The 25,881-nt window shown below is 48.5% G+C and overlaps 7 protein-coding genes across 7 annotated transcripts; 3 read left to right on the top strand and 4 right to left on the bottom strand.

Annotated features, from left to right (window-relative positions):
• Positions 1–185: 185 nt before the first annotated feature.
• LOC131269830 (uncharacterized) lies at positions 186–4,810 on the bottom strand. The gene is made up of 6 exons (XM_058272360.1): positions 4,563–4,810; positions 3,516–3,829; positions 2,593–2,651; positions 2,395–2,518; positions 370–2,323; positions 186–309 (listed from the first exon to the last, which is right to left on the bottom strand). Exons 1-6 carry the CDS (start codon positions 4,808–4,810, stop codon positions 186–188), a joined length of 2,823 nt encoding a protein of 940 aa, XP_058128343.1.
• Positions 4,811–5,846: 1,036 nt separating this feature from the next.
• Positions 5,847–10,618, bottom strand: LOC131272395 (ubiquitin-protein ligase E3A). Its single transcript, XM_058274113.1, has 7 exons — positions 10,137–10,618; positions 9,879–10,057; positions 9,072–9,563; positions 8,027–9,008; positions 7,059–7,955; positions 6,518–6,983; positions 5,847–6,443 (listed from the first exon to the last, which is right to left on the bottom strand). The coding sequence occupies exons 2-7, from the start codon at positions 9,923–9,925 to the stop codon at positions 6,247–6,249; spliced, it is 3,081 nt and encodes a 1,026-aa protein (XP_058130096.1). The 5' UTR covers positions 9,926–10,057; positions 10,137–10,618; the 3' UTR covers positions 5,847–6,246.
• Positions 10,615–12,636, bottom strand: LOC131269823 (F-box only protein 42). The gene is made up of 2 exons (XM_058272353.1): positions 12,513–12,636; positions 10,615–12,446 (listed from the first exon to the last, which is right to left on the bottom strand). Exons 1-2 carry the CDS (start codon positions 12,634–12,636, stop codon positions 10,615–10,617), a joined length of 1,956 nt encoding a protein of 651 aa, XP_058128336.1.
• A 435-nt stretch (positions 12,637–13,071) lies between these two features.
• LOC131258726 (enhancer of yellow 2 transcription factor) lies at positions 13,072–13,684 on the top strand. Its single transcript, XM_058260102.1, has 2 exons — positions 13,072–13,217; positions 13,313–13,684. The coding sequence occupies exons 1-2, from the start codon at positions 13,165–13,167 to the stop codon at positions 13,605–13,607; spliced, it is 348 nt and encodes a 115-aa protein (XP_058116085.1). The 5' UTR covers positions 13,072–13,164; the 3' UTR covers positions 13,608–13,684.
• A 423-nt stretch (positions 13,685–14,107) lies between these two features.
• Positions 14,108–19,821, top strand: LOC131261535 (eIF-2-alpha kinase GCN2). The gene is made up of 6 exons (XM_058263596.1): positions 14,108–14,313; positions 14,420–14,577; positions 14,653–16,943; positions 17,054–17,938; positions 18,006–18,627; positions 18,694–19,821. Exons 1-6 carry the CDS (start codon positions 14,257–14,259, stop codon positions 19,667–19,669), a joined length of 4,989 nt encoding a protein of 1,662 aa, XP_058119579.1. The 5' UTR covers positions 14,108–14,256; the 3' UTR covers positions 19,670–19,821.
• Positions 19,813–22,645, bottom strand: LOC131261536 (pre-mRNA-splicing factor syf1 homolog). The gene is made up of 2 exons (XM_058263597.1): positions 22,512–22,645; positions 19,813–22,425 (listed from the first exon to the last, which is right to left on the bottom strand). The coding sequence occupies exons 1-2, from the start codon at positions 22,551–22,553 to the stop codon at positions 19,855–19,857; spliced, it is 2,613 nt and encodes an 870-aa protein (XP_058119580.1). The 5' UTR covers positions 22,554–22,645; the 3' UTR covers positions 19,813–19,854.
• A 323-nt stretch (positions 22,646–22,968) lies between these two features.
• Positions 22,969–24,577, top strand: LOC131272555 (nucleoporin Nup43). The gene is made up of 3 exons (XM_058274319.1): positions 22,969–23,304; positions 23,375–23,781; positions 23,844–24,577. The coding sequence occupies exons 1-3, from the start codon at positions 23,028–23,030 to the stop codon at positions 24,186–24,188; spliced, it is 1,029 nt and encodes a 342-aa protein (XP_058130302.1). The 5' UTR covers positions 22,969–23,027; the 3' UTR covers positions 24,189–24,577.
• Positions 24,578–25,881: the final 1,304 nt, after the last annotated feature.

The raw sequence follows: 25,881 nt of genomic DNA, 5'->3' as shown, positions 1-25,881 counted from the left end.
CAGTGTTTTTCCGTGTGCTTTGTAGTTTTCAACGGAAAATGCTGTACCCTTTCAAATTCCGACAGTGTTGCCAGAGGCGTTTTCATGGCATGATTTTCAATTCAAATCAACGGCTATGTTGATATCTTATTTTATTCTCAGCGTTTATAAAAAGATTTACATTTGTAAAAAGAAGTTGCCTATTTTTAACAAGACTGTGAAGAACGCAGCCGAACATGTTGGCCAGAGGAGATCAAAGCATTTTGTCGGCTAAGCCTCGGCGGTTTCAAAGATGTTTCTTTTTCCAAAGGTTCCGCGTGCTGTAACAAGCTGTAACATAGTGTGGAAGTTTAATTTTCTTTTACATTAGTTCTACAGCTCTATCATTACCTATTTTCCGAGTTATACTGTCGAAACTCCAGAATGCGTACTGGCAACGGATACGGTATACGATTGTAGTGACTGCAACGGAATCGTTTCGTGCCATCCTCACCGTGCCTGCAGCCGGTGGTATAACGGCGCAGTATCAACGGGGGAAGATCGATCGTTCCCTTTTGGACATCCATCCTGGCCAGCCGTATCTTTCGGCGGACGTAGTGGATGGTCATTTTCCACCATATACGAGCCCGTACAACCGAACCCGTCGATGACCGATCGTCCGAGAGGACGCTTAGATTGTTTTCGCTCCGATTGGCGTACTTTGGACACCACTCCCGGTACGCATCAAAGAACATAAACTTATGCTCTACGGACGAGATACGATGATGGTGGCCCCGCTTAAGCGATGCCTGTGTCGGCGTGTTCAAACGGCTGATAAGCGAATCCATATTACTTCCACGACGTTTAAGCCGCTTTTTACGATTCTGTAAGTCGAGTGCATCCTGTTCCTCCGATTTGCGATCGGACCGTTTCGAGACCTTCACGTTGAAGCGCGGCTCGTTGTTGGCGTCTCCGAAGATGCCGCGCAATTCGGCAATCTTGATGAGATACTTGGAATCCAGGCGGATCACCTCTTTGCGCTTTATAAGCGCCAGAAAGACGCCACTTTCCCGAAAGTCTAGGCAACCGTCCTTTTGAGGGCAAAAGTCCGGCAACTCGACCACCTCGAACTGATCCGTCGGAGGGACGTTGACTTCCTCTTCGGAATTTTTGCGTGTGCTCATGCTCTCACCATCGGGTCCCTCACGGTCGCCTTCAGACCCATCGGTTACGCCTTTGATGACTGGTCGCCCTCCGGTAGTATCGGACCTCCCGAGCAACCGGTTAACCAGAGTGTTGCCTGCCGCTTCCGCCAGTGCGGCCAATTCGCGTTCCTTCATGGCCTTGTAGTGCACTTCGAACGCTTTCTGATTGGTGTACTCGACCGCACGCTGCACCATGGTATCATTTTCCGTGTCTACGACCGAGTGTGTCTGGTAGAGAATGAACTGCACCTGCGGTCGGGACATGGCCAGTTTTAGCGTTTCCCGCTGCTCCTCTAGTAGCTTCGCCACCCGACGTCGACTGTCGTCCGTCATTTCCGATTCGGAGAGCATCTCCAGCATGGAAAGATCACCTCCTCGGCTGCAAATCAGATCAATCGGATCACTAACCGCACTATACGAGCTGGGCGGGTTCGCCAGAATGCCCACTACTTTATCGAGCACCGGAGAACCGTGGGCAACCTCGGAGAAAGGCTCGGCGAACAGCTTCAAGTTGGTCACACCGAGGGAAAGCATATACTCTCGGTACTCCGCCAGCTTCGCACCACAACCAAAGGCAACAAAGTTCCGCACGCGGTTACAGTTCGCCAACAGCGACGCCAGATACGCCGTCGACCGGGGTGAGGCAATGTGCGTCTGTACCACATCACCCTGCACCTCGAAGTAATCCAGCAGATTCGAGAAGATCGTCGGTCCGATCGTGAACGAACGATCCTGTATGATGAACTTGTGGTCTCGAAAGATACGCGACTGGACGAAGCTCGTCCGATCTTCCGGGTAGATGAACATCACCTGCGGACACAATCGGTCCCATTTGTACCGGTTGATGGCAAGCGGAATGTAGCCGGACTTTTCGCGCTGATTGATCCGATTCAGTAGGCTCTGGAAGTTTCCCGTCGTGGGCTGCTCGATCAACTCAAATCCGAGCTCCTTCAACACCTCGTTAGCTTCCTGCTTCGTCCTAATGCGGAACGTGTTAATCCAGCCGGCAATGATGGGGTTGGACACTACGATGGCAACCTTGTCGTCCTGCAGATGCAACGGCAACAGACACTGCATATTGTACGCACTGTTCTGTATCCGGATGCGTGTCAAAGCGGCGGCAATTTTAATACTGTTCAACTCCAGGCACCTTTCGATTTCTACAAGCAACGACAAAGAGACAGCTATTAATTGCCAGAGTTTCTTACCCCTCACCACCACTCTCACTGACCGAGTAGATTGGCCTCGTGGAATAGTTGATCCTTCTGGGGGACAGTTTCCGGTTCGCGTTTGACAAACTTCCGCAGGTACATGTCGTAAAGCAGTAACCAAACGCGAGTCGTTTCGTGGATAAGCTGTTAGAGAGTAAAAGAGTCTTCCTTATAGCGTTAACCTTGAGAAACCCAATCCTCTACTATCAACCACTTACCGCCGGGTAGCTTTCGTAGAAGCCAACGTTTTTCAATGCCTGTTGAAGCACCATTTTAACTGCAAAGAAAGCCCAATGAGAATGCTATAGCACACAACACCCTCCGTCTAAGACGCTTTGCTTGAAGCAGCAGAAGGCATACGGGGGGACATTTTACTAGCTTCAGTTTAGCAGGGGGCCATAAATCATACTCCAGGGTTTTTATTTTATTGCTTTCCAATAAACTTCTCCAATCAGTCGTCAGTTCGATTGATTTTCCTCGAAGCGCGTAATGCAACGGGTTCGTATAGGTCAGGATGACAATTTCAAACAGTCGATTTCCTGCGAGGACAGGAAAATGGTGGTTCATGGTGCAATGAAAAGCGAAGCGGCGAAAATATGATAACGAAATTACTTCCAGACACGAGATGTTTTCGTTCAAGGATTCACTGGTCCGTCTTCTTTGAAGAAACATTCACCCATTCCCTTCGTCTACAGCAAACACAAACATGCAAAGCAGGAACGCAATGCCGGGGCACAAGCGGAAAATGGCCGCACGGACCGTTTTGCGTGACATCTTTATAGCCACTGCCACGAGGTGCCAATGTAAAGAATTGTTGACGAAAGCTGGTTATTTCTGTTGGGTGTTTATCAACTTCTTTACGACTTCTACCGTCGACGCTCGCTGTGGCCACACCGTATAACCCAAAGGGTGTAATGAATCGGCTCGGTGGGGTTTCTGGTAACAACACATTGCTACACTCGTTTGATTTCACGCGTCGTTATCGAGCAATCTAGAAACTCGGAGAACTTGTTGCTACCTACCCAGGGGGTGGCCTATCGATCAAAAGGACTTCCATCGGAGATAGGATTGCATGCAGTATGGTGCAAGAAAGCCAGAAAGCAGCCAGAAGCAATCGAAGGTCTGATCTCAAAATACCTACACCGGTAGACATCATAAATCATGGAGTATACTTTCCGCATCTCATACTCATCATCGAACTGGACCGGAAGTGGTGGCTTGTGAAGTAACCTCCCGGCGCGAACGATGTCCTCCAGGCGCCACTGGTTGTAGGCGGCGATGTCGCAGAAGTCAATCGGATTATCCAGAAAGCACTGACGCCGCCGTCGCCGCAACGGTGTAGATCCATCGCCGGAAGCGGGTGAGGCGGCCATCGGTGAAACGACCTCATCGAAGGACCTGGCCTTCACCTCCCAGTAGGTATGGTCGACCTTCTCCAGGGAGCTTTTCAATTGACTAAAGGGAGAGAACCCAAAGTGGGGGGGGAAAAGGAACATGACACACATAAATACAGGCCGCACCAGGCGAACCAGGGATAACCTGGAGCCGTGAATAATGAAGTACTTATACTTTGTGAAAGGCAATTATTATATCGTGCGTGCGTGGCAAAGGTGTGCCGAATAGTGACAGTTCAAAAGCTGGGACGAACCCTTGCTGACCTGGATACTACTTAGTTCCAGCACTTCCGCGAACTCCCAGTCCCATCAAGGAGTACCCTCCCTGTACTGCAATGCGACTGTTTGGCATGAATGGAAAGTCCTTGCGGTTGTCGCAAAGATTGCGCCACTTGCTACTAGCACTCGGGTGCTCGCACTCTCTTTCTCTCTTTTCTGGTACTTCCTGAATGTAACGGTTTTTGAAGAATCAATCATCCCCTTGGAACATGCAAAGCGATGATTATTTATTTGACGAACCGCAAAACATCCTAGAGTAGACGAGCGAGAGAACGACGAAGCGGGAGTTCTCACCGTTGAGCTTATGTACTTGACATTATGATAACTACTACTTTCTTCAAGGAAATTGGCCTCTTGCATTGCGTGTAGCAGACGATTTCAATAAATAAGTGAGAAGGTTAAAAGCAGAAAGTGTGGCCATGATGACTACTGAAAATCTTTAAGTCCTTTTACACTCTACTAAAGGATTCTTCCATTTTGAATTTAAAACGACTTTTTGGATCAGTTTTACTTACATTCCTTTTTCTGCCGCTGCGTTGATTTTCTTCTGCTGCTCGAGCAACCGGAAGTACTGCTTCAGCTGCCATTCGAACTCGCTCGGTAGCTGCAACCGTACGCGATCGGTCGCCGCGATCGTGTGACCAAACGCGATGATTGGTTTCGCCCGGAACAACTCCTCCAGCACCAGTATTTCGCGCAGGATCTCCGGATAGACGGAGAATATATCCGCCCGGCTCACGTAGAACAGGTGATTGGATGCCATACCCGCGTCCGTGAGCTTTGCACGCTTTGTGTCACTAACTCCACGGGCACGTCTCGCTAGTACGACGATCCGGCGAATACTGACGATTCGGGCCAAACCGAATTCTACCCATTGCATTGGCAAACCCTCCGTTTGCCTACCTTCTCGGGTGCGCCCCGTCCCCCTTTTCCCGGCGACTGGTTTGCGCTGACACGCAAGCATCGTAAATATGTGTTGCGAGGAGTGCCACCGGGCGAATTCTTCGTTTCCGCAAGTTCCCCGAGATTTGAGGGAAATACCGAAGCAGCACGCTCTACCGAGGAGTGAAATGCACGTGGGCCCCTAGAGCTTCGGGAGTTCACTTGTTACTTGTGCACTTGTACTTAGCGGTATGTGGCCTAGTTTCGGTGACGACTTCAGAGGGGGGTAGTTATTTCCCTCCGAGGACAAGTCAAAGGAACTCTCCGAGTAAACAAGGTAGTATTTTTATTTCCACGTCGCATGGTGCATAGTGTACAAAACTATCCCTGCAAACTATTTGTATGGCATTAGTTGGCTACTTGGAGTAAAAAACAATGCATCGTAAAATATAACAAAAAAGCACACTCTGGAGATTCGACGACGGTGTCCTCGGTTGAGTGTCTATCCAAAGCAGAAAGGATAAAACAAATCTACACACAACTGGTGCGGTTTTGTGGCTAACACTCCCAGAGGTGGCTGATTGTTGGCCATTGAATCACACCCCACGAATAAAAAAAGAAGGAAAAAGTCCGCCACCGTACGAGGTGCATAAATTATGCTTGCCACTTGGCAGCCAACAAGCGGCGTGGCAACAACAAAGTTGGCACGCAAAGACAAAACTTTCGTAACTCGACTCTCCACCTCTCTCCACGCCGAGGAAATACTATTCTTCTAGGTGAAAAGCTAACAGAAAAGTTTCAACAACACTTTGGAGCGTATAATTTAGCAAAGTGAACGTCTTTTTGCGGTCGAACGTATCGTAGCGTTTTTATGGTAGTTCCTGAGTTGTAAGGATATTTACTTTTAAGTCGCACAGTCAAATTTAAAGAACTCACTTTATTAATTTTCCAGAATATCATACATAAGTTACAGTAGCTGCTTTTATTTATTACAATCAAAACAAAATCTATCATTATGAAATGTTAACGGGTTTTTAAATCACTGGTTTGTAACAAAAATGTGTGCTGTACGAAACTGAACTAAAGCTATTGAAACATTGCATGAAACAAAAATTTACTCTGTACAAAATCCAATCAGGAGATTGTTTTAAAAACGCCTATAAAATAAAATTGTTCACTTCCGCTTGTTGAGGTTGAGTACAATCGTAATGGATAATGTGGTCATGGTTAGTTCGCAAAGGATTCAGCAATCTTAAAAAACATCGCTGTCTGAGAGAGTCTGAGTGTGTGTGAACCTCCAGCCTAGCTAGACGCACATTACAGCATTCCGAAGCCCTTTGAGTAGGTGATTGCTTTAAGTAAGCGTTCCTCTAGTTTCTCCTTCGAGTCGTACTCAGGTAATAGCAGGACGTTGAAACAAGTGTGACTAGTCGGTAATCGGTCGCAGTCGGGACCGTTCCTGGCAATGACCAATTTTAGCCTGCTGAGACCCCCAACAGGAACACGATCGGAGCCTAGAGAAGAACCCAAGAGACAAAGGGACAATTAGTTTCATTAGAAAATTTTAATACTTGATTTGTCTTCTTACCCGTGGTGAACTGCAGTAGTTTTCGTTTGGTTTCCATCGACAAACCGTGCACGATCGTCCAGAAATCTTTGATTGTTTGCGATTCGACCGTAAAGCCTCCCTCGTACTCCGTCGACTTTTCGAGCTGATCGAAGTCGAACTCCTTGCTTCCGCACACGATCAGCTCCACCTCCTCCGGGCGGAACAGCAGATGGAGTGGACTTTCGTCCGTTACCATCTGGAACCCACGACGGAACGCTTTGAACTGCTTCTCGACGCTCTGGTTGAGCAAAAAGTCACTGTACAGCTCTACAAACTCCTGCTTGTTTTCCTGCGTAACGTAGATCTTGTCCCCATCCGGCTTCAGCTCGTGCTCGAGCGTGCTTCCAAACACGTCCTGGTAGCCAATTTTGAACGTTTGCATAAACACATCCTCCATGTCGTTTTCCGTGTATTCCAGCAACGACTTTAAACTGTTGTAGAGAACCTGAAAGAATTTGTAGAAGTAAAATCGGTTACAATGTGTTGCAAATGAAATAAGGAAATTATATTGGGAACTAACCGGATTGAGATCCTTCAGATCCGGGAATGATCCTCTCATCCCCATCAGCTTGCGATAAACGACCATTGGGAAGTTAACCGCCAGTATGATATTGTTATAGATTGCCAAACCCAGCACGATGCCGATCAGTGTAAATTGAGCCTCGTTTTCGAACGATATCGAATTGAACCACATCATGTTGGTGTCCTCGTTTGTCACGAACATACCGTAGTCCGGATTGAAAATCTCCTCGATAATGAGCTGAAAGAACTCCTTCGATACACCACCCTCGTCGATGCCCTGCTCTCCGGTGAACTCCACCACGAGCTGCTTCTTGAGATCCTTCGGGTTGGACATGGCAATGATTTCCAGCTCGACCAGCGCATCATCGATTATATGATCGCGTCGGATGCGCAGGTTCAAGAAGGGATTCACGGGATCATCGAGCAGGTACTGCCTCATGGCACTGATTCGCCGCTCGGACATCATCCGGATGCGCGAATCGTAGTACAGAGCGAGCGTTTTCGTGGTGGTCGTGAGGATAAAGGCGTGCTGCATGAAGCAAAAGTGCTTCGAAACGTCACCTCCCAGCAGTGGTGTTCCGCCGCTTTCGGCCGTTGTGATGCTCCGGTAGATCAAATAGTCGTGGTCCATCTCGATGCTATCACATAACAGCTCGTTGTAAAATTCTTCGTATGGCACCAGTGGTTTGCGGCAGTCGAGCGGATTTACATCAAGCAGCTGCGCGAGCGGATCCTCTAGCCTCTTGTGGCTCGTACGCCGATCTTCCTCACCTACCATCTCTTCGTCCTCAGGTACGAGCGAAAGGAAGGACGGCAGTGATGTATCCCGCAGATCCGTCTCTCGATATTGCTTCGGTTCCAGATCCCCCGCGAGAATATTTGCAAAGTAAATTAACTGTGAACGAATTAAATCGAAAATGAATTAACCGAATTTTTGCACCAGTTATGGAAAATCGTATGACTCACCTTCATAACCTTTGTTGCATTGCATACAACCTCATTTCCCTGTGCCGGTCCTTGTTGATAGGGGTTGAGTGAGAGCGTGGTGATGGTGATCAGCTGCTGAATCTGTTGCAACATTGGGTAAATACTGTCTGGACAGTGTTGCGCCCAAATGCTAGCAAGACGGCCCTGTGCCCACATGGGTAGATAAGTAACGGCAGCGCAAATCCGCGGGTACGTATCCTCCAGAAAATCTGCCGAAGCAATCAACATCGTTTCGAACGCAATCACAAACACCGATATGATCGGTTCAATCTGCTCCTGCGTGTCTTTCAGCGATACTCGTAAATCACGCGACAGGGACTCGCCGAGCAATTGCAGTGCATTGTTTATCGGCCCAACGATGTCCGGGCGAGCTGCGTGGACCATTTTCAGCGAACGTCTGAGTGCAGCCACATCGACGGAAGTGTAGGACATACCCAGGACGTCCTGCGCGCTATCCGGTGGTGCTTTACTGTCCTCGTCCTTATCGAGATCACCTTCGAGCGATCGAATATCTTCCTTCTTCATGTTGCGCAAATCCCCCGGAGGTGCCCTTGCCAACATCCTATCGATGCTTGACGTGGCCGAACTGAGCTGAAAACTCTTCGAGAGTAACTGGTGAGCGGAGAACACGGCACCCACCGTGCGGATGAGCAGCGAATCGGACCTGTGGCGCTTGCACCAATCGATAAGTTCATTCAGATTTTCCTCGCTTAGATGCTGGGCCCCTTGCGCTGATGTTATCGTCGTCGATAGTGCCGAATCAACGTTTCTACTAAGGCTATCGGCATTGGCATCCATGGTGCTATCGTGGAGCTGGTTAGTTGCCATTTTTCTTAAATTTCTACTACTGCTGCTGCTCTCCACTGGTTGATCGTAGGCTAACCTTTTTCTACTGTCACTATGGACATTGGACGTTTCCCCCTGGTCTCCTTCCTCCATAGGCGTTACATCAGCGAGGGAGCTATAAAATAATTCAATATGTAATTGCACGATTTCCATACACTTTGATGACTGTGCAACCTACCTATTATCAGCCACCTCCACGCGTTTCGTATTCATATTTTGTTTGTTCTCTTCCAAGTACGTACCGGATCGATCCAAACACGGACTTGACGGTGATGGGGTAGGTTTGCATTCCATCGACTGATGGACAGCTGCACTACTAGAGGAACTACCACTGGCCGCATGGTTTTCGCTGGGCTTCGACAATATTGGAGTTTTTTTTTCATCGCACAAAGGTGCTTCCTGCGAAAAAAGCTGTATCGCTCGCGCAGCAGCCGCGTTCGCCGTCATCCGGCTGACCTTTCCACTCGAGGCACAGTTCTTATTCGAGCACTGCTCATTTCCACAGCCCTCCATCAACTGATAAAAATATCGTTCTATCAGCTTTTTGGCCGAAGCGCGCTTCACTTCAAGTTCATCGTTCGAGGCAATAGTGCGATGATTTTTGTGCGAGCCAATTGCCCTGTTGTTATCTTTAGACCGCTCCATTACAGTTGTCTCTGATTCATCGATCCTGGAAAAATATTGAATAAAAGATAGAGGATCATTTTATCATTCAACAGAGTTGATGTGTCTTGTTTGAATACAACAATTGCTTAGTCACCTATGGCATGATCGTACATAGCATGCTTACATTTCCACAAAAAGTTTTACAGCCCAACCAATAAATACAAATAACAGATCACTAATTAAACACTATTTTGACTTGGGAAAGAGTAATCCAACATTTTTAAAAGCGATAACGGAAGATGAACAAATGATTCCAATGTACTAGATGTCAACAAAGAATTCTATGGAAGCTTCAGCAGATTTGCTAGTAGATTATTACCTTGACTCGTCGTTTGATGTCCGTGTCCACTCGTTGTAAGAGCTCATATAAGTTCGTTAAAGACAGAATCAATTACCCACATACAAGGGGGGGCTGGTTCTTTCCAATGACTTGCAAGACCCGATGTGTGGCATGTAATAAATTCAATATACTCGCCAGCTAAACACTGCACTATACACCTACAAAGAACACAGAACAACAGCTTGCTTTGTTGAGTAAATAGTAACCATCGAAGAAAAAGACTAACTGGTAGCTTACCTAAATCTTTTCTACGGAAGAATTCAGAGGAATAACTAATTGGTAGATTCAACTTATCAATGTTTATTTCATTTAAGATACGAGTAGACTTCGCGACGATCGAATTGTACCAATTTTGGGCATTTCGTGTCAAACAAACAATCGCGGTGTAATGGCAGCAGTGTTGCCATGAATGCAAATTTTACACGACGGACAATTTAAAATCATTACCAGTTTCACAGTTTTTTAAATGTTGTTTTGGTTATAGAAATAACTCGTAAATGCGGGTATAACGTTCACGGTGTATTTTTCATAATTTTTATTTACGGTGCTATAATTATTCCTGAAACAGAAGCTAGGCATTGCAGTCAAAACTGGGAAATACAAACGTTGCACCACAATGAACGGTCGCAGAACTTTCAATAGGAAATCCATCAATCCGAAATAGCGTCACCTCAACTTTGCCGATCGTTGTTGCACGAAATGTTTAAGTGAAATTTTAAACAACCGTCGTTGGAACAGTGAGAAGGTGCACGGAGTTAGACACGCATAGGTTCTCTGATTTGTTGTTCTTGTTGAGACCGCCAAACACAATCAGTTCTCCGTTGCCGCTCACCATGGTCGAAAATGTGTAGTGATCCGGAGCTCCTTCAATTAGGCCACTATTTTTCGGCTCGTGCCATTCGATAGACGGTTCCTCTCCACCGGTTGGTAACAGATTAGATACGTCGCACACGTAAATGGCTAGCCCATTGCGTTTGACGCGCTTGGGCGTTACGGGTTCGCGTTCCGTGGTGTTGGACGCACCGTGAGTTTTATTCTCATTCTGTCCTTGGTTGGAATCCTGGGTTCCTGTTACCTTTTGACGCTCGTCGGATGGTGACGGCACAGCATTTGGTTGCTGTTGCTGCTGCTGCTGCTGCTGTGGTTGTTGCTGTTCGGCTTCTTTGCGGCGCCGGATAGCCGACAACTTTTCCTCCAACAATCGTACTCGATCAGGCCGTACGCGAGAGCTGACGGATGGTGGAGGGTTTGTCGGAGGAACGCTGAAGGCGGCCATACTCATGTGATGTTGCTCCGGAGGTTGTTGATTGAACCGTTTCGGTAAATGGTCATCTTCTGATGATTGCCGAGCGAATGCACTTCGTATCGTGGGCAGAGGTCTCGCAGATATTCCCCCGCTATTTGGACTACTCGTTGGCCTTAAGCCCGACGGTCCTGGTTTGACCGAATCAGTGGGAGCGTTGCTTGGTGCCGAATATTTTGTTACATTTTCATTATTATTATTAGAACTGGACGGTCCCGGGAGCGCTGGGGCAGGAGTTGGAGCTGATGCTGCTGCCGGAGGGGGGGGAGGCAAGCTTGGGCTTTTGTTTTGACTATTACGTGGGATGTTCGGTTCCATTCGTGGCGGTGGAGGTGGAACAGCAGGTCCCATGGCAGCACGATTTCGATTTTGACCAGCCGGTGGCTGAAGTCCAGCGGGACGGCTTGGACGAATGATTTGAAAATCGTTGGGCGATGTTGGACCCAGCACAATTACCTTCGACCCTACGTTGCACGCCGGATAGCACCAATTGTGCGTGACGGTACCTCTTTTGTTTTTGATGTTCACCCTCTTCCAAACCCATGTATCATTTTGCATGTCTAACAGCCAAGCATCGTTGAAAACACGATTCACACCACCGGTTCCTCCCAGGACCAAAATGTGATCCTCCCCGATCGCCATCTGAAACTGCCCGTAGCGTGGTGGCGGCTTCAACACGGACACCGCTGGTTCCTTCCAGGTAAGATCGTCCAAATCAAGCACCCAAATATCGTTCGATGTGCTAAGACTTTCCATATTCTTCTGATAGCCGCCGAACAGAATCATCTTGTTATGGTGTACCGTGGCCGAATGGCCCGTCATTGGTGGTGGCCCGAAGGTTGGGTTGACAATGGTCCAACGGTTCTCCCCTATATTGTACATGTGCAGTTCGTCGATCAGTGTGCACATATGAAACGGGGTATACGCGTGCCTCCATCCGCCGTACAGTATAAGCAGATCATTATGGCATACCAGCGAGGCGCCTGCCTTCGGGGAGGGATACGTTCCCATCGATATCGGTCGAACCCATTCGCGCCGGGAAAGATCAAACTTCCACAGATCGTTGAAGGTAGTGTCGTACGATGAGGCACCACCAAATACGTACATCGAATGTCGATGTAGCGAACTGGCATGTGCGAAACGAGCCGCGATCTGGGGGGTAGATTCGTTCAAGATCTCTTTCCAGCAGAGGTTGAAGTCTATCAAACCCTTCTGCAAGGTGAATTTCTTCCGGGCCTTCACATCTACAAAGGATAATGCAAATCATGAAACGATGAACTTAAAAGCAAATAAGATTGTTTTCTACGTACTCTTCGCCAGCAGGTTCCATCGTTTGCAAACTGCAGCACACAATTCCAAGTCCTGGTAGGGCGGAAGCAAGTTGAACACAAACTCGAGTATTTCATTGGGCAAATCGTTAATGCTTGCGGTCATAGTGAACGCTGCTTAGTTTTTATCAATCTACTGTTTCAAACACTGATTTTACACTAGAAAAATGGTTTTTTAATTCAACAGACGCTCGTTATTACTACTTCCTTATTACTTTTTCTCCGCTTTGTTTTGTAGCTTTCCGAGCAAAACAGTGAAAAAGACAATTTGACAGCTAACATATGATAGGCAGGCCTGTGTCCGGTGAAAAAAGTTTACAAATAAACCGAATAAAATAACATCGTAATACTTCAATTTTGGTTGTTCTACTTTTATAATAAAACCAAAATAATTCAATGAATCAATCGATCAAAGCAATCTGTTTTCATGCGTTTGGTTTTTGTTAAATAAATTGTTAAATAAGATTGCTAGCAGAAGCAAAACTTCTGTTTGCCCCTAAATGTATGCGGTGACAATGATGCTGTCTTGCTGTTGATAAGACCAAAACAAATAACAAACTCCATTGCAAAACAATTCGCTTCTTCTGGGCAAAACTAAAAGTTTATTTTGCCAAATTGTTCCGATTAAAACAAAATGTACACCAAAAGTGTAGACCAGTTTAGTATATTACACGGAGATAGGGTGAAGTGAGTAATCGAGCTAAGCTGAAGGCGGTCAGACGAAGTCCTCAAAGAACGCAACTTAATCTTTGCTCCGATTGTTTCTTTGGTTGGAAAAATAGGCTTATGCACCTCGTCCGAATGCGTCTCAAGGAATGCGGATGGGATGAAGAGGTGAAACTCCTTTGCCGGAGGGCTGTGATGGAAGATGGCAACGAGAATGTAGATTCCGTGGTACAAAGAGTTACACCGACAGCAAGAACGCTTATCCCGGACGTGGTTAAAGAGGAGCTGCTGGTGAAAATCAAAATTTTGCTACAGGAGCAGAAAAGGAAAGACACCCATAGGAAAAAGGACGAATTCAAGAAGCGGGAGGATATGAAAAAGAAAGAGGATCCAAAAAAGATGTCGAAATAGAATGCTGCATGTAGTTGTACGTCCATACTCAATAAGATACATGACCCACGTAATAAAACTGATAAAAATATTATTATGTTCGGGTATTTGCAATTTAAACGTTGTATTCGGTGGTATGCATTTGTCTTGTGTGAGAATAACCTCGAATAATATAAATATTAGATTGAGTTATGGCGAATTAACGTTCAATGCTGGAGCCAAAAGATGCGAACCGGTGTTTGGGCAGTGTTCGCTCCTAGCAAATAATCTCTACACAAATTGGCGTCACCCGCTTGCATACATTTTTTCTTAACTCTATATCAGTCCGGCATGAGCTGTAAAGTATTTCATTTTATATTGGTAGCGAAAATATAATATAAAACGCATTTGTACATTGTCGTTCGTGCGTAGTATTGAAGCACATCTGTCAGTTTCTCGTATCGCGCCCGTCGAGCTGATGTAATAAACATACCGTTCGTGTCGGCAGTGTTTGTTGTTATTCCACACGCGAGACAACCTAAAAGGCGCTGCGCATTCAAAGACCCCTTTTCTATCTTAGAAATTTTGCTAGCAGCGGCAAAACGCATCTTCTACTGCGTGGTGGTTAGTTGCTCCCGTTGGCAACATGATCAGTGTGGCGTAGTTTATTGATTGTCGGCCGGGGTCCGCTATGGCGCAGAGGGAAACCTTTCGCGAGCGGCAGGAAAACGAACTAGAAGTGATAAAGGTAAAGGAGGAAGGTTGATCCGTGAATGAGGAGCACCGGTTTGTTGTTTCCATATGGAGTGGCTAATCAAGCGTCCGTGGTTTTTCTTGCCTTTTTCTTCCGGCAGTCTATTTTTCACGATGAAGTAGAAGATCTCCGTCCTAAAGAGGGAAAATGGAAACCGCTCGAATTGCAGCTGCACCTCACCCCACAGAAAGGTTCCGCCAAGAAAGCATACGTGAAGGCAAACTTGCACATAATCTGCAATCCTAAATATCCCAAGTAGTGAGTAGAAACGGGCTACTTTGTTACCAATCGCCTACCTCGATTGTATCTTACTTACCCGATCTGTTGTTGTAGCCCACCGAAGGTGGAATTGAAAAATGCCGTTGGACTTTCGGATAGTCTGGTGCGGGAGCTCACCGACCAGCTTCAGAGGCAGGCGGATGAGCTGAAGGGAGAAGTGATGATTTACGAGCTGGCCAACACGGTACAAACCTTCCTGCACCAGCACAACGTACCACCGAAGGGTAGCTTCTACGATGAAATGCTGGCCAACCAGCAGCAGCAAGCGCTTTTCCGCCAGAACACGCTGCAAGCGGAGGAGAACCTTAAACGACAGGCCATACAGGATGAGTTACAGCGACGAAAGAAGGAGCTAGCACGGACGAGGCGTGAATCGCGCCAGAGTCTGAACGACTCGAGTCCGCTGCACCGGCTGCACTCCAGCTCCTCCACCGAAAACAGTGATGGAGTCTTCTGTCTCGAACATCGACGTAGCGAGTTGCTTTACTTCCGTGACGGAAGGAAGGTCCTTAGAGGGGCCTGCTTGGGTCATTCCCAGCGTGGTTGCATCACGTACTCCGGGATCGATCAGCAAAGTGGTGAGCTTATTTATCTGACTGAATGGACCCTCCACTACGACGTCGAATCGTTGGAGATCAAGTTGATCCGGGGCCGAACAGTGGACACGGTTGTGACCGACATCGAGCGGTTAGTGGAAAGCCTAACGCCACTGCGACACAAACATCTGATCACCTACGAAGGAGTGCTGTGCCGGATAGGCAAGGAAGCGCTGACAGTTTTCGTGGCGCAAGAGTTCATCCTGGGCACGAGTTTGTTCAGTATTTCCGGTTCGCTCGGGTGGAGTGTGGAGGGAGCGAGTATGGTGGCCAAGGGTGCACTGGAAGCGCTAATCTACCTCCACAACAATGGTGTCTCACACGACAACCTCTCCGACTCGACCATGTTTATGGATAATGCCGGAATGGTGCGGGTCGCCGACTTCCGCCTCATACCATACATTCAGGAGCTGGGCGACGGTCAACAGCTGCATCAAACGGTACGCAGCCCCGATCTGCCAGCGCTGGGGAGTCTCATCGAAGCGCTGCTTGCGCCACACTCGGAGATGAAGGATTTCATAGAAAAATGTAAATCCGAGCGTACCATTTCAGCCACCGACCTACTCGATCATCCGTTCCTACGGACAATTCTGCTGCACACCGAACACCCAGGTGCCGTGGGGCAAATGACGACTGTAGGCGCGCAGAAAACTCATGCTTTAGAACGAACACATCAAAACGGAGCGCAACAACAACCGCCGAGTCCGTATATGCCACTGATAATGAACAACTCGCTCACGGCCGCCGGCAAGTCGCGCATCCAGATGGAGTTCGAAATCCTGTCCTACCTCGGCAAGGGTGCGTACGGCGATGTGCTAAAGGTGCGCAATATGCTCGATAACCGTGAGTACGCCATCAAGCGTATCCGGCTGCCGGCCCGCAGCAAACAATTCTACAAAAAGATGACTCGCGAAGTGGAACTACTATCGCGGTTGAACCACGAGAACGTTGTCCGCTACTACAACAGCTGGGTGGAAGCGATCAGTGCAGCGGAAATAGTACACGTCGACACGGTGGACGGAGGAGGAGGAGGGGGCGATATGGCCACATTGAGCAGTTGCGATTGGTCGGTGGGCGGTGGGGCGAGTATCCAGGGGAAACGACGACGTCCGGCGAACCGTGGCCAGAAGGCACGAGCACCGTTGATAAAGAAAGGTCTTGGCGACAATGGGGGGAATACCGATTGGATATTTGAAAACTTCATGCCCAATGATTCCAGCAGCGACGATGATGACGAAGATGACGAAGATGATGATGATGATGACTCAAACGATCTAGATGAAGAGGACGAGGAGGAGGATGAAAGTGGAGGTGGTGGAAGAAAAAACGCCAGCAATGAGGAGGAAAGTTCCGGTGGGATAGAGTTCGTCGGATCGAACGGTGAGGTGGCTTCGTACAGTAACTTCAACGATGGAACATCGGCTGCGGAAAACGGCGGTGCAAATGGAAAACCTACACCGGCGAGCGCACCGCCCGAGGTGCTCTACATGTACATTCAGATGGAGTTCTGTGAGAAGAGTACACTTCGGACGGCGATCGATGCCGACCTGTACCAGGACGTCGATCGCGTGTGGCGCCTATTTCGGGAGATTGTGGAGGGGCTCAGTCACATCCATCAGCAGGGTATGATCCATCGGGACTTGAAGCCGGTCAACATCTTCCTCGATTCACGCGATCAGGTAAAGATCGGTGATTTCGGGCTCGCGACAACCAGCATCTTGGCGTTACAGAACCAGAGTCAACCGAATGGTGCGTATATAAACGGGGGGGAAGAAGAGAAAAACTGAAAGAAGAGAAAGAGATTTCTGAAAAAATTCTAATCTTTGGGTGTGTTTGTGTGTGTTTTTTTTTTCTCTCAGGACCCTCAGGACAACTCGTCCAACTGGCAATCGGAAATCAGAAGGCGGTTGGAAAATCGTCCGACATGGGATGCTCGCTAACGGGAAAGGTAGGGACGGCCCTGTACGTCGCACCGGAACTAACGGGGAACGCATCCCGCTCCACCTACAACCAGAAAGTCGATCTCTACTCGCTCGGTATAATTCTGTTCGAGATGAGTTCGCCTCCGCTGAGCACCGGCATGGAGCGGGTAAAAACGTTGATGGATCTTCGGTGCGATCCGGTTCGGCTGCCCGAGTCGCTGCTGGTCGACGGGCGCTACTCCAGGTTGGTGCAGGTGATCCGTTGGTTGCTGAACCACGATCCTCACAAACGTCCGACGGCGGAAGAGCTGCTCTCCTCCGAGCTGGTTCCACGTACGCGCCTCGAGGCGGAAGAAATTCAGGACGTCGTGCGGCACATTCTATCCAACCCGCAGTCACGCCATTACAAGCATCTGATCGCGCGATGCTTCGCCCAGGAAAGCGATCCCATCTGTGAGCTGAGCTATCACTTCGATATGGTTCCGATGGTACCGATCCTGCCGCGGTTTGATTACGTGAAGGAAAAGGTGATTGCGCTCTTCCGGAAGCATGGTGCGATCGAGGTCGTAACACCACTGTTGACACCGTACACGAAGCACCACGCACCCCGTTCCAATACCGTGAAGCTGATGACACACTCGGGCAGTGTCGTGACACTACCGGACGATTTGCGGCTACCGTTTTTGCGCCATGTTGCGCTGAACGGCATCCGAAACATTCGCCGGTACTCGGTGGGACGTGTGTACCGGGAGAAGAAGGTTTTCAACTTCCACCCGAAGCAGGTTTACGAGTGTGCGTTCGATATTGTCACCCCGAGTAGAGGTAGGTAGCACGGAACACGAGTACCGCCATTCAAGAGTCATTGATTTCATATTTGAACTATTTTTAGGGTATCTCATCACGGACGCGGAATTGCTCACCATCGCCATGGACGTCATGAAGGAGCTCAATCTGCACCAGAATCGTAACGTATTTTTCCGACTCAACCACATCGGCCTGCTGCGGGCAGTGCTCATCCACTGCAACGTCCCGGTGGACAAGTACCGCGAGCTGTTCGAGATTGTGGCCGAGTTTTTGGACGAAAAGATCTCCAAGTTTCAGCTCTGTTCGTTGATCAACGCGCAACTCGGTGGGGGAGGTGCATCCAACGGCGGTGGTGGGGGATCGACCAAAGTCAACGTTGGTTACTTGTGTGACGCGCTGCAGCTGGAGCTGTCGTCGGTGGGGCAACTGGCTGGAAGCATACTTAAGACGATCATACGTGGCAAGGGAGAAGCTGCCAGCCTGGCGAAGGTCGCCGTTCGGGAGCTGGAAACGGTGGTTACGCTGGCCCAAAACATGGGTGTCCAATGTCCGCTGAACGTGTGTCCGGGATTGCCGGTAAACTACGAGCGTGCGAAGACGGGCGGAATCGTTTGGCAGCTGCTGGGAGAGTTGAAACCGAAGCGAAAGAACCCGCTCACGACGATCGCCGTCGGAGGTCGTTACGATGGAAAACTGCTTGAATTCCAGTAAGTTAAGCTATTGATTCGATTGAACCGATTAACTCATGTGTTTTTGTCTCTCCCCTGCATCAGGAAATCCGGTATAAACAATGGCCTGCAGGTGCCCAAGGTGGAGCTGAGTGGGGCAGGGTTTTCCTTCCTGCTGGATAAGCTTGTGAACGCGATCGCTCCGACGGCCGGTTACGAACCGGTGCAGGTAATGATCTGTGTCACCGGCTCTCGGCCGCAGCTGAAAGAGGTCGCCCACATCCTGCGCCCACTTTGGTCGAACGGTATCAAGACGGCGGTGGTCGAAACGAGTGCCGCCACCGTCGATGACCTCGGGAAGGAAGCCGGTGCAAACGTGGTCGTACTGCTGGGCGATGGAGGCGAGTTGCGTGTACGATCGTGGGATAACGATCGCTTCCAGGAACGGCACGTCACACGGCCCGACCTGATTGCCTACGTGATGCGCACCTTCCGTAGGCCGGACGCGGCCCCGGATGAGGTTATTTCGCAAGCGCTTCAAAATGTCACCCTCGGGTCCGCCTCGTCCGTTTCTTCGTTCTCGACCTCGTTCACAACGTCGGCCTCTTCATCCTCGGTGAAGCTGAGCTCCACCACCGGAGCGGCCAACGTGTCCCAGTCCGGAAACGGCACGCCACCGATCGATCTGGTGTTTCTCACCAACGAAAAGGTTAACCCGAATAAAAAGCGCCGCTTTGAGCACCAGGTCGAGCACAAGCTGTCACCCGTGCTGTCCAAGTTTCACCGCAAGGAAAAGGTGACGCTCATCGTGGTGGACCTACCCAGTTCGCCACTCCGCGGGCTCGTCGGCCTGATCGATCCGCTCGAGTGTGGATTCCAAGAGGAGGACGACGATGCAACGGCCGGATCGACGAACGAGCGGATCGAGCTGCAAAACCTTTGCGACCGCTATCCGAAGTACAGACGGCAGCTGAAGGAAATCTACAGCGAGATTGTCGATCTGTTCAGCCAGGACAAACGAACCACACCGATCGTCGGTGTGTACAGTGTGGTCGACACTTTCTGTCGGCTGATTTTGTAAACTCATTTGATATGTGCCCTCCTGCCCTCTCGAACATACGATGTGCAGTTTTATATTTATAATTATGTCGCTTTAAACAAATGTGCATGTGCATAAAATGTTATTATTATAAAAGAAAAAAAAGGAAAAACATTTTTAAAATGATTTCATGTACTTTATATCGTAGCTCCCGTTTTATTCCCGCTCTACTCATTCATGCCATTCGATTCTTCCTCCGTTTCTCGACGCAAACTTCCAAACACCTTCGCGGGAATGCTCTGCCGTTCGATTGGGACCTTTTTGCTGATGTCTTCATCGTCACCCGCCCCCTCTCCTGGTTGAGCATTTTCGCCATCCTCCTCTTCCTCCTCATCCTCCTCCTCGTCGTCATCGTCGATGTCGATCTCGTCCGGATTAACGACACGATCATCCTTCGCCGTGCCACCCTGCGTTTCACCACGCACGAACATAATGTTACCACCGCTCGCACCGACAGCCGCAATGGCCCGGGCGGTCGTTTCCGCGGCTTTCACCTCCAGCGCGCGCATCGCATCCTTCGGTGGTTCACCGGCCGTTACGGCCGCATTGATCAGTGCCGCCGACATCATGTTGATCTGCGTGTTGTACGTCGCCTGAATGGAGCGCTTGATGCGAAGCATCTCCCGCATCGTGTCCTCGTTGCCGTGGCGGATTTCAAACTCTTTCCACGTCTGCCAGAATTCGGCCGTCACGCGCGGATCGCACATCTGGCTGCAGTGGGCGTAGATCGCCCGCGCACGGTCGATTTCACCGAGCTTCGTTTCCATTTCGGCAAACAGGACGCACATTTTGCGCGAGTCCGCTTCCGGCAGGACCTCGATCGCTTTCTCGTAGATCTGGCGCGTCCGTGGGATGCCGTAGATTTCGGCGGCCTTTTTGATGTACAAATTAAACATGGCGTACATTTCCTCCTCCTTCACCGCCGTCGTGGCGCGCTCGTAAACGGCCATTGCATGCCGCGCCAGTCCGTGCTGCTCCTCCAGCTTCGCGTACAGTAGGTAGAGATTTTTCGTCAGCTCCGGTGGGCATCCGTCCAGGCACTGTTCGAACAGATCGCGCGCCCGCTCCAGCTTTTGCCCACCGTATCGGTGCAGGAACTTGGTGAGGTATGTGTTCCAGATGTCGTACACGTTGGGCCATTTGAACAGGGCGATTCCCTTCTCGTACGCTTTGAACGCCTCCTCGAAGTAGTTGTGCTCTTCCAGGAACATGCCGTAGTTGATAATGATCTGCGGGGTGCAGATCTTCAAATCGATGATACGATCGTACACCTGCTTGCAGGTCTTGAACGTGCCGAAACTCTCCTCCAGATCGGCGTACATGGACCACAGCTTGAGCGACTTGTACACGCGCATCTGCACCGTCTCCGTGTCGTCGTGGTAAGCGACCTTTCGTTTCGGCATCGCCGTCGCACGCTGCATGATCTTCAACGCTTGCTCGTACTGCTCCTGCCGGATCTCCATCTCGGCCCACTCGCACCAAACGCTGGCCAGTTCATCCACCTTCAGGTAGTCCACCTGGACTGCCTTTTCAAACACGATGCGTGCGTCGGTGAGTTGCTTGTTGGTTTCGTAGAACTTTGCAAAAGCCACCCAAAGGGTGTACAGTTTGCCCACGGCCAGTTTCGGCTGCACCGTGTGCACCGCCTCCGTGTACGTGTTGATGATTTCGTGCGGTTTTCCCTCGTAAAGCTCGACCCGTTTGTGCCACTCGGCCACGTTGTGCGGGTTCTGTCGAAGCAGCACACTGTTCAGCAGCAGCAACCGTCGTTCCATGAGACACTCGAACCGGGCCATCCTCAGCTCCACGTCGATCTCATCGTCTTCGGTGGGGTTTGTGTTTCGCTCGAGCGCCTCCATCACTTTGCTGAGCGACAGTTCCTCGAACTGGGCGTACGCATCAAACACCTGACTGAAATCCCTTACCGTGGTAACCGTTTGGATGGCCTCCTCGTAGATATCGCGTGCCCGATCGAACAGCCCACTGCGCACGTAATATCCGGCCAGTGAGTTCCACAGGTGCCCCAGCTGGTCGGTGTACCGTCGCAACCCGCCACGTATAATCCCATCCACATTCAGCGAACGCACTTTATCGGGATTTTTCGAAATCAGCTCGCACAGCTCGTTCCACAGCTGGTGGTTCGATTTGCCGTGCTTGGAGACAAAGTTTTCGTTGTCCACAATGCTCGCTAGCTGTTGTGCGGCCTCGTCCAGGTGGCCTATCGATTGCAGAAACTCGACGTACTCCTCGGCGTCCTCGGGGCAAAGCTTTAAGTAGCGACGCCACACGCGCACCGCCGTCTCCGGGATGTCGAAGCGTTTTAGAAACTCCAGGTACAGCGGCCATATGCGGTGATGCTGTGTGATCGGAAGCGCCCTCAGGGCTCGGTCAAACACCTGCCGGGTGCGTGTTATCTTGCACTGGGACGTCATGAACGCACAATAGTCCATCCAAATACGGGGCATTTTGTGCATGAACACGAGTGCTCGTTCGAACGCATTGTTGGCCTCCTCGTACTCCGGGTCGGTGATGCATTTACCCTTCACCTGCTTGCGCAGTGTTTTCAGATAGTTGTACCACAGCTTGTACGATCCCGGCAGTTCCTTCAGTGCCCGCTCGAACACGGTATTGATGATCAACCGGGGCGCGTTACGTTTGTGTTCCACATAACGCATCCAGTGCTTAACCGAGTAGGCATTGCGAAGGATTTCCTCCTCGTATGGAAGATCCTCCTCATTCTGCAACGAGATTGTTGAAAACGAAAATCACAGGTAAGCAGAGGACGCTTAGTCCAGCACCACATCTCGTATAAACGGATACTCACGAAGAAAACTTCCGCCAAATCTACTTCCGATGCGATCGGCATACTCGTTCGTTTTGAAATACCCAGCTTGATGATGTTTTGTACAGTTAATTAAAGGAAATTTTGCCGGAAAATATGTTTACTACGAGCTTGTTGTGAAACGCTGTCTTGAAGAACGATTGTCAAATTTCCAAGCGGGTTGCCAAGATAATGTTGTTTTGCAAATGAAGGTTGTATAAAATGCGTTCAATATATTATTGCATTTTGTATTGTTCCGTGAACATTTTCCTAGGGGTAAAAGGATCGTAAGGTACTTTTGTTGCATTAAATGTTTTGCAATCATACTCAAATCTGATTACTGAAGTTACTTGTTTTGCTAATCAAATGAGTTGTGTATTGGCGCAACCTCGCCAATTGCTATCCTTGATGTTTCCTCGTGCATTGACAGGTAATTGCCCGGCATTTTACAAACAACAACTGCATCGGCATACACATTTTTCGTAGTTTTCAACAATCAGCAACAAGAAACTTTTAAAAATGGATTCCGGAATTGAAATCGTTTCGGCAGGCTTGCCTCATAAAGTGTCGTGTATTCGATGGGTCCCAGAACAACTTGATGCTCCGAATACGTTTCTTACCAGCAGCTGGGATTCCACTCAGAATAGTGTAACTTTATGGAGCCAATTCCACAATGCCTATGGGGAAAATGATCAGGCAGCATTCCCAGAGCCGTTGGCTGTAAAACACTTGCCCGGAGACATTGTTCAGTTTGAATTCATTGATGAAAAAACAATAGCGTGCGTTACGTCTGAAGGTAAGGTTCAAGTTTGTTTCCAATTGATAGATCCATTCAAGCATCCCAATCGACGCCTATTTCATTTCAGGTGCACTCAACATTTTGTCGATTGCAACGGATATGATTGAGGAGAAATTTGCCATTCCTAATCTTCATCAGTTTGACGGTTTCAAGGCAGCTTGCACCGGGGTTTCCGTGTACGATCGAGACATAGCAACAATCGGAGAGGACGGGTGCCTCAAAATTGTGTCCGTGACGGTGGGAGAAGTGCTGCGTACCATAAAGGACAAGAATACGTGCAGTTTGTGTTGCATTTCTTTTGTCAATCCCGATACGGTCCTTGTAAGCAGTCGCTGCGGAAACATTGATTGCTACGATATAAGGACAGATTCGGACGAACCCGTACTCACCCTGTCCACCTTATCCAAGACTGAGGACGAAGATGGTCTTACAGATACAACCTGCATTAGCTACCAGCCAGTACAGAACCAAATTGTAAGTAGATATACTATTCAGAAGACCCCATGGTGCTTGGTATACACAAAGAATTTTAACAGGTGTTTGCTGGACTCGAGGATGGCTCCATCATGGGGTGGGATCTTCGGAAGCCTGATATATTCTCAACCCACCTGAAACCCCACGAGAGCAGCGTGAACGCCATCGCATTTCGGCGGGATGACCCAAAAAGGATGTTTAGTGGCACAGAGGGTGGTGAAGTTTTCCAATGGTTGCTGCGATCAGAATATTCGCTTGTGGGAGATTACTTCGATCAGCTGGTTCGTTCCTATGGCCCGGTGATAGAAAACTACAGCGCGATAAATTCAATCGACGTGAATGAATCGCACATGATTTGCAGTGGTGATGACGCATTTGTTCATATTTTCGAAATACAGGAGGAATAGAATCATCCGTCGGCGTGGTTAATTCTTCACCGTTATCACCCTCGAAAGCTTATTACGGTTTGTTCACATGACTAACTGTTTACAGTTCAAGGCAGCATGGACAAGACGAACCTAGCCATGTTTTTCTGGTGCATTATGTTTTGATAACGTCGTACAGCTGAAAACAATAAAAAAACGAATGAACTGTTTGAGTAAAACCATGCGATGTTAATTGGTTAGTTTATTATTCGTGCTTTTTGTTTCTGATTTTGTAGGTCCAGGAGTTCGACTAGAATTTTGAATCGGGCACATATTTTCCTACGCAGTACAGGGTGACCAATCGAGGCTTGGGCGAAACCGAAAATAAACAGAAAAACAGTATGTATCATAACCTTAGCAGGTAGTGAGTCTGAATTTTACAGAAACTGCTTTTCAATTTTTTATTTCTCTTTCAATCTTAAACCTAATTGAATTGATTGTTTCCACATTACAATTTTTTGTAAATTGCACATTTTTTCATGGTTTAAGTAAATTTTCGCACCTGGAAATCGAATGAAAATGCACATTCAAATCGCTACACTGTTGCTGTGGAGAGGAAATAAGTAAAAATAATTTTCTAGTGGCCGTATGAGCCAAGTGCGGCGTTGTTTATTTTTATCCAAAAGCAATTTATGAATCAACAGCCTCAGCTACATTGTGAACTGTGCATTCTTGGCAGGAAGAAATCATCTTTTCGTTTCAGTGAACAATCCAGGCGGCGCGCATCCGCAGATACGTCCCTCCACACTTCGCCATCGTAAGGCTGTTTCGATATGTTGCAATGTTGAAGCATACCCGGGATGAGTGTTGATTTTGTTTTGGTCCATATTGCACGCGCTGTCAGTGGTGTTGGAAGATTTAATTCCGTCGGCGTTGCGTTCGCGTTAACAACAGTGCGGTATGTGAATTGGTTCTATTGCTTCGAACGTGATAGTTCGTCTGAGAAAGGATTCTGTGAATCGTCGGTCGGGAAAAGATCTCCTTTGGTTTGATTCATCTCACACCAGCATATCAACACAGCACAGGGTGACCGAATGGGCTGGCTTGTGCGTATCGAAAAAACAAAACAAGAGAAGAAAAACACAACAACGTAGTGTGCTGCACAACATAAGTAAACGATAAATCAGAGTAGCAACTGTAAATGGTTTACTCTTCTTTTTGCTGACGAAAGCGAAAGTAGCAGATTTCTTATCTATCCCTACTAATACACTTGGGCTACTTAGATTGATTTGTTTCCCTATCAACCGTATCGCTTTGTTGATACACTTTCGCAGCCTGCCATGCTTTCAAACAATGTGCAAAGCACGTGAGTGTACTGGTTATTTCACGAATCGCTTTGAAAACGCCTCACGTTCTTCAAAAAAAGTTCAACGTTCAACAAAATAAAATAATTGATTAAAAATCCCTTGTGCCATTACCTTTGATCGCGCAAAATTGTTTGCTCAAAATGGCGGGAATACTCAGGCGCCACACCGCGAACACGTGCCGAGTTTGTACATATTGTTTTTTTTTTTTGGTGTGCCTTCCCCTTTACTCAGTTGGTGACTTTGTATAATGCAATTACAACGATGGAATTGTATTTGTTTTATCATTACAGATAAGCGATAGCGCGAGCACGGGCACACCGTGTCGCATCGTAAATCAGCTGACCGACGCGATGGTCTTAGTGGTCCGT

Source organism: Anopheles coustani, chromosome 3 (assembly GCF_943734705.1).
Source record: "Anopheles coustani chromosome 3, idAnoCousDA_361_x.2, whole genome shotgun sequence".
NCBI lineage: Eukaryota > Metazoa > Arthropoda > Insecta > Diptera > Culicidae > Anopheles > Anopheles coustani.
The sequence above is the reverse complement of the archived record's forward strand: the minus strand, read 5'-3'. Positions and strand labels throughout refer to the sequence as shown.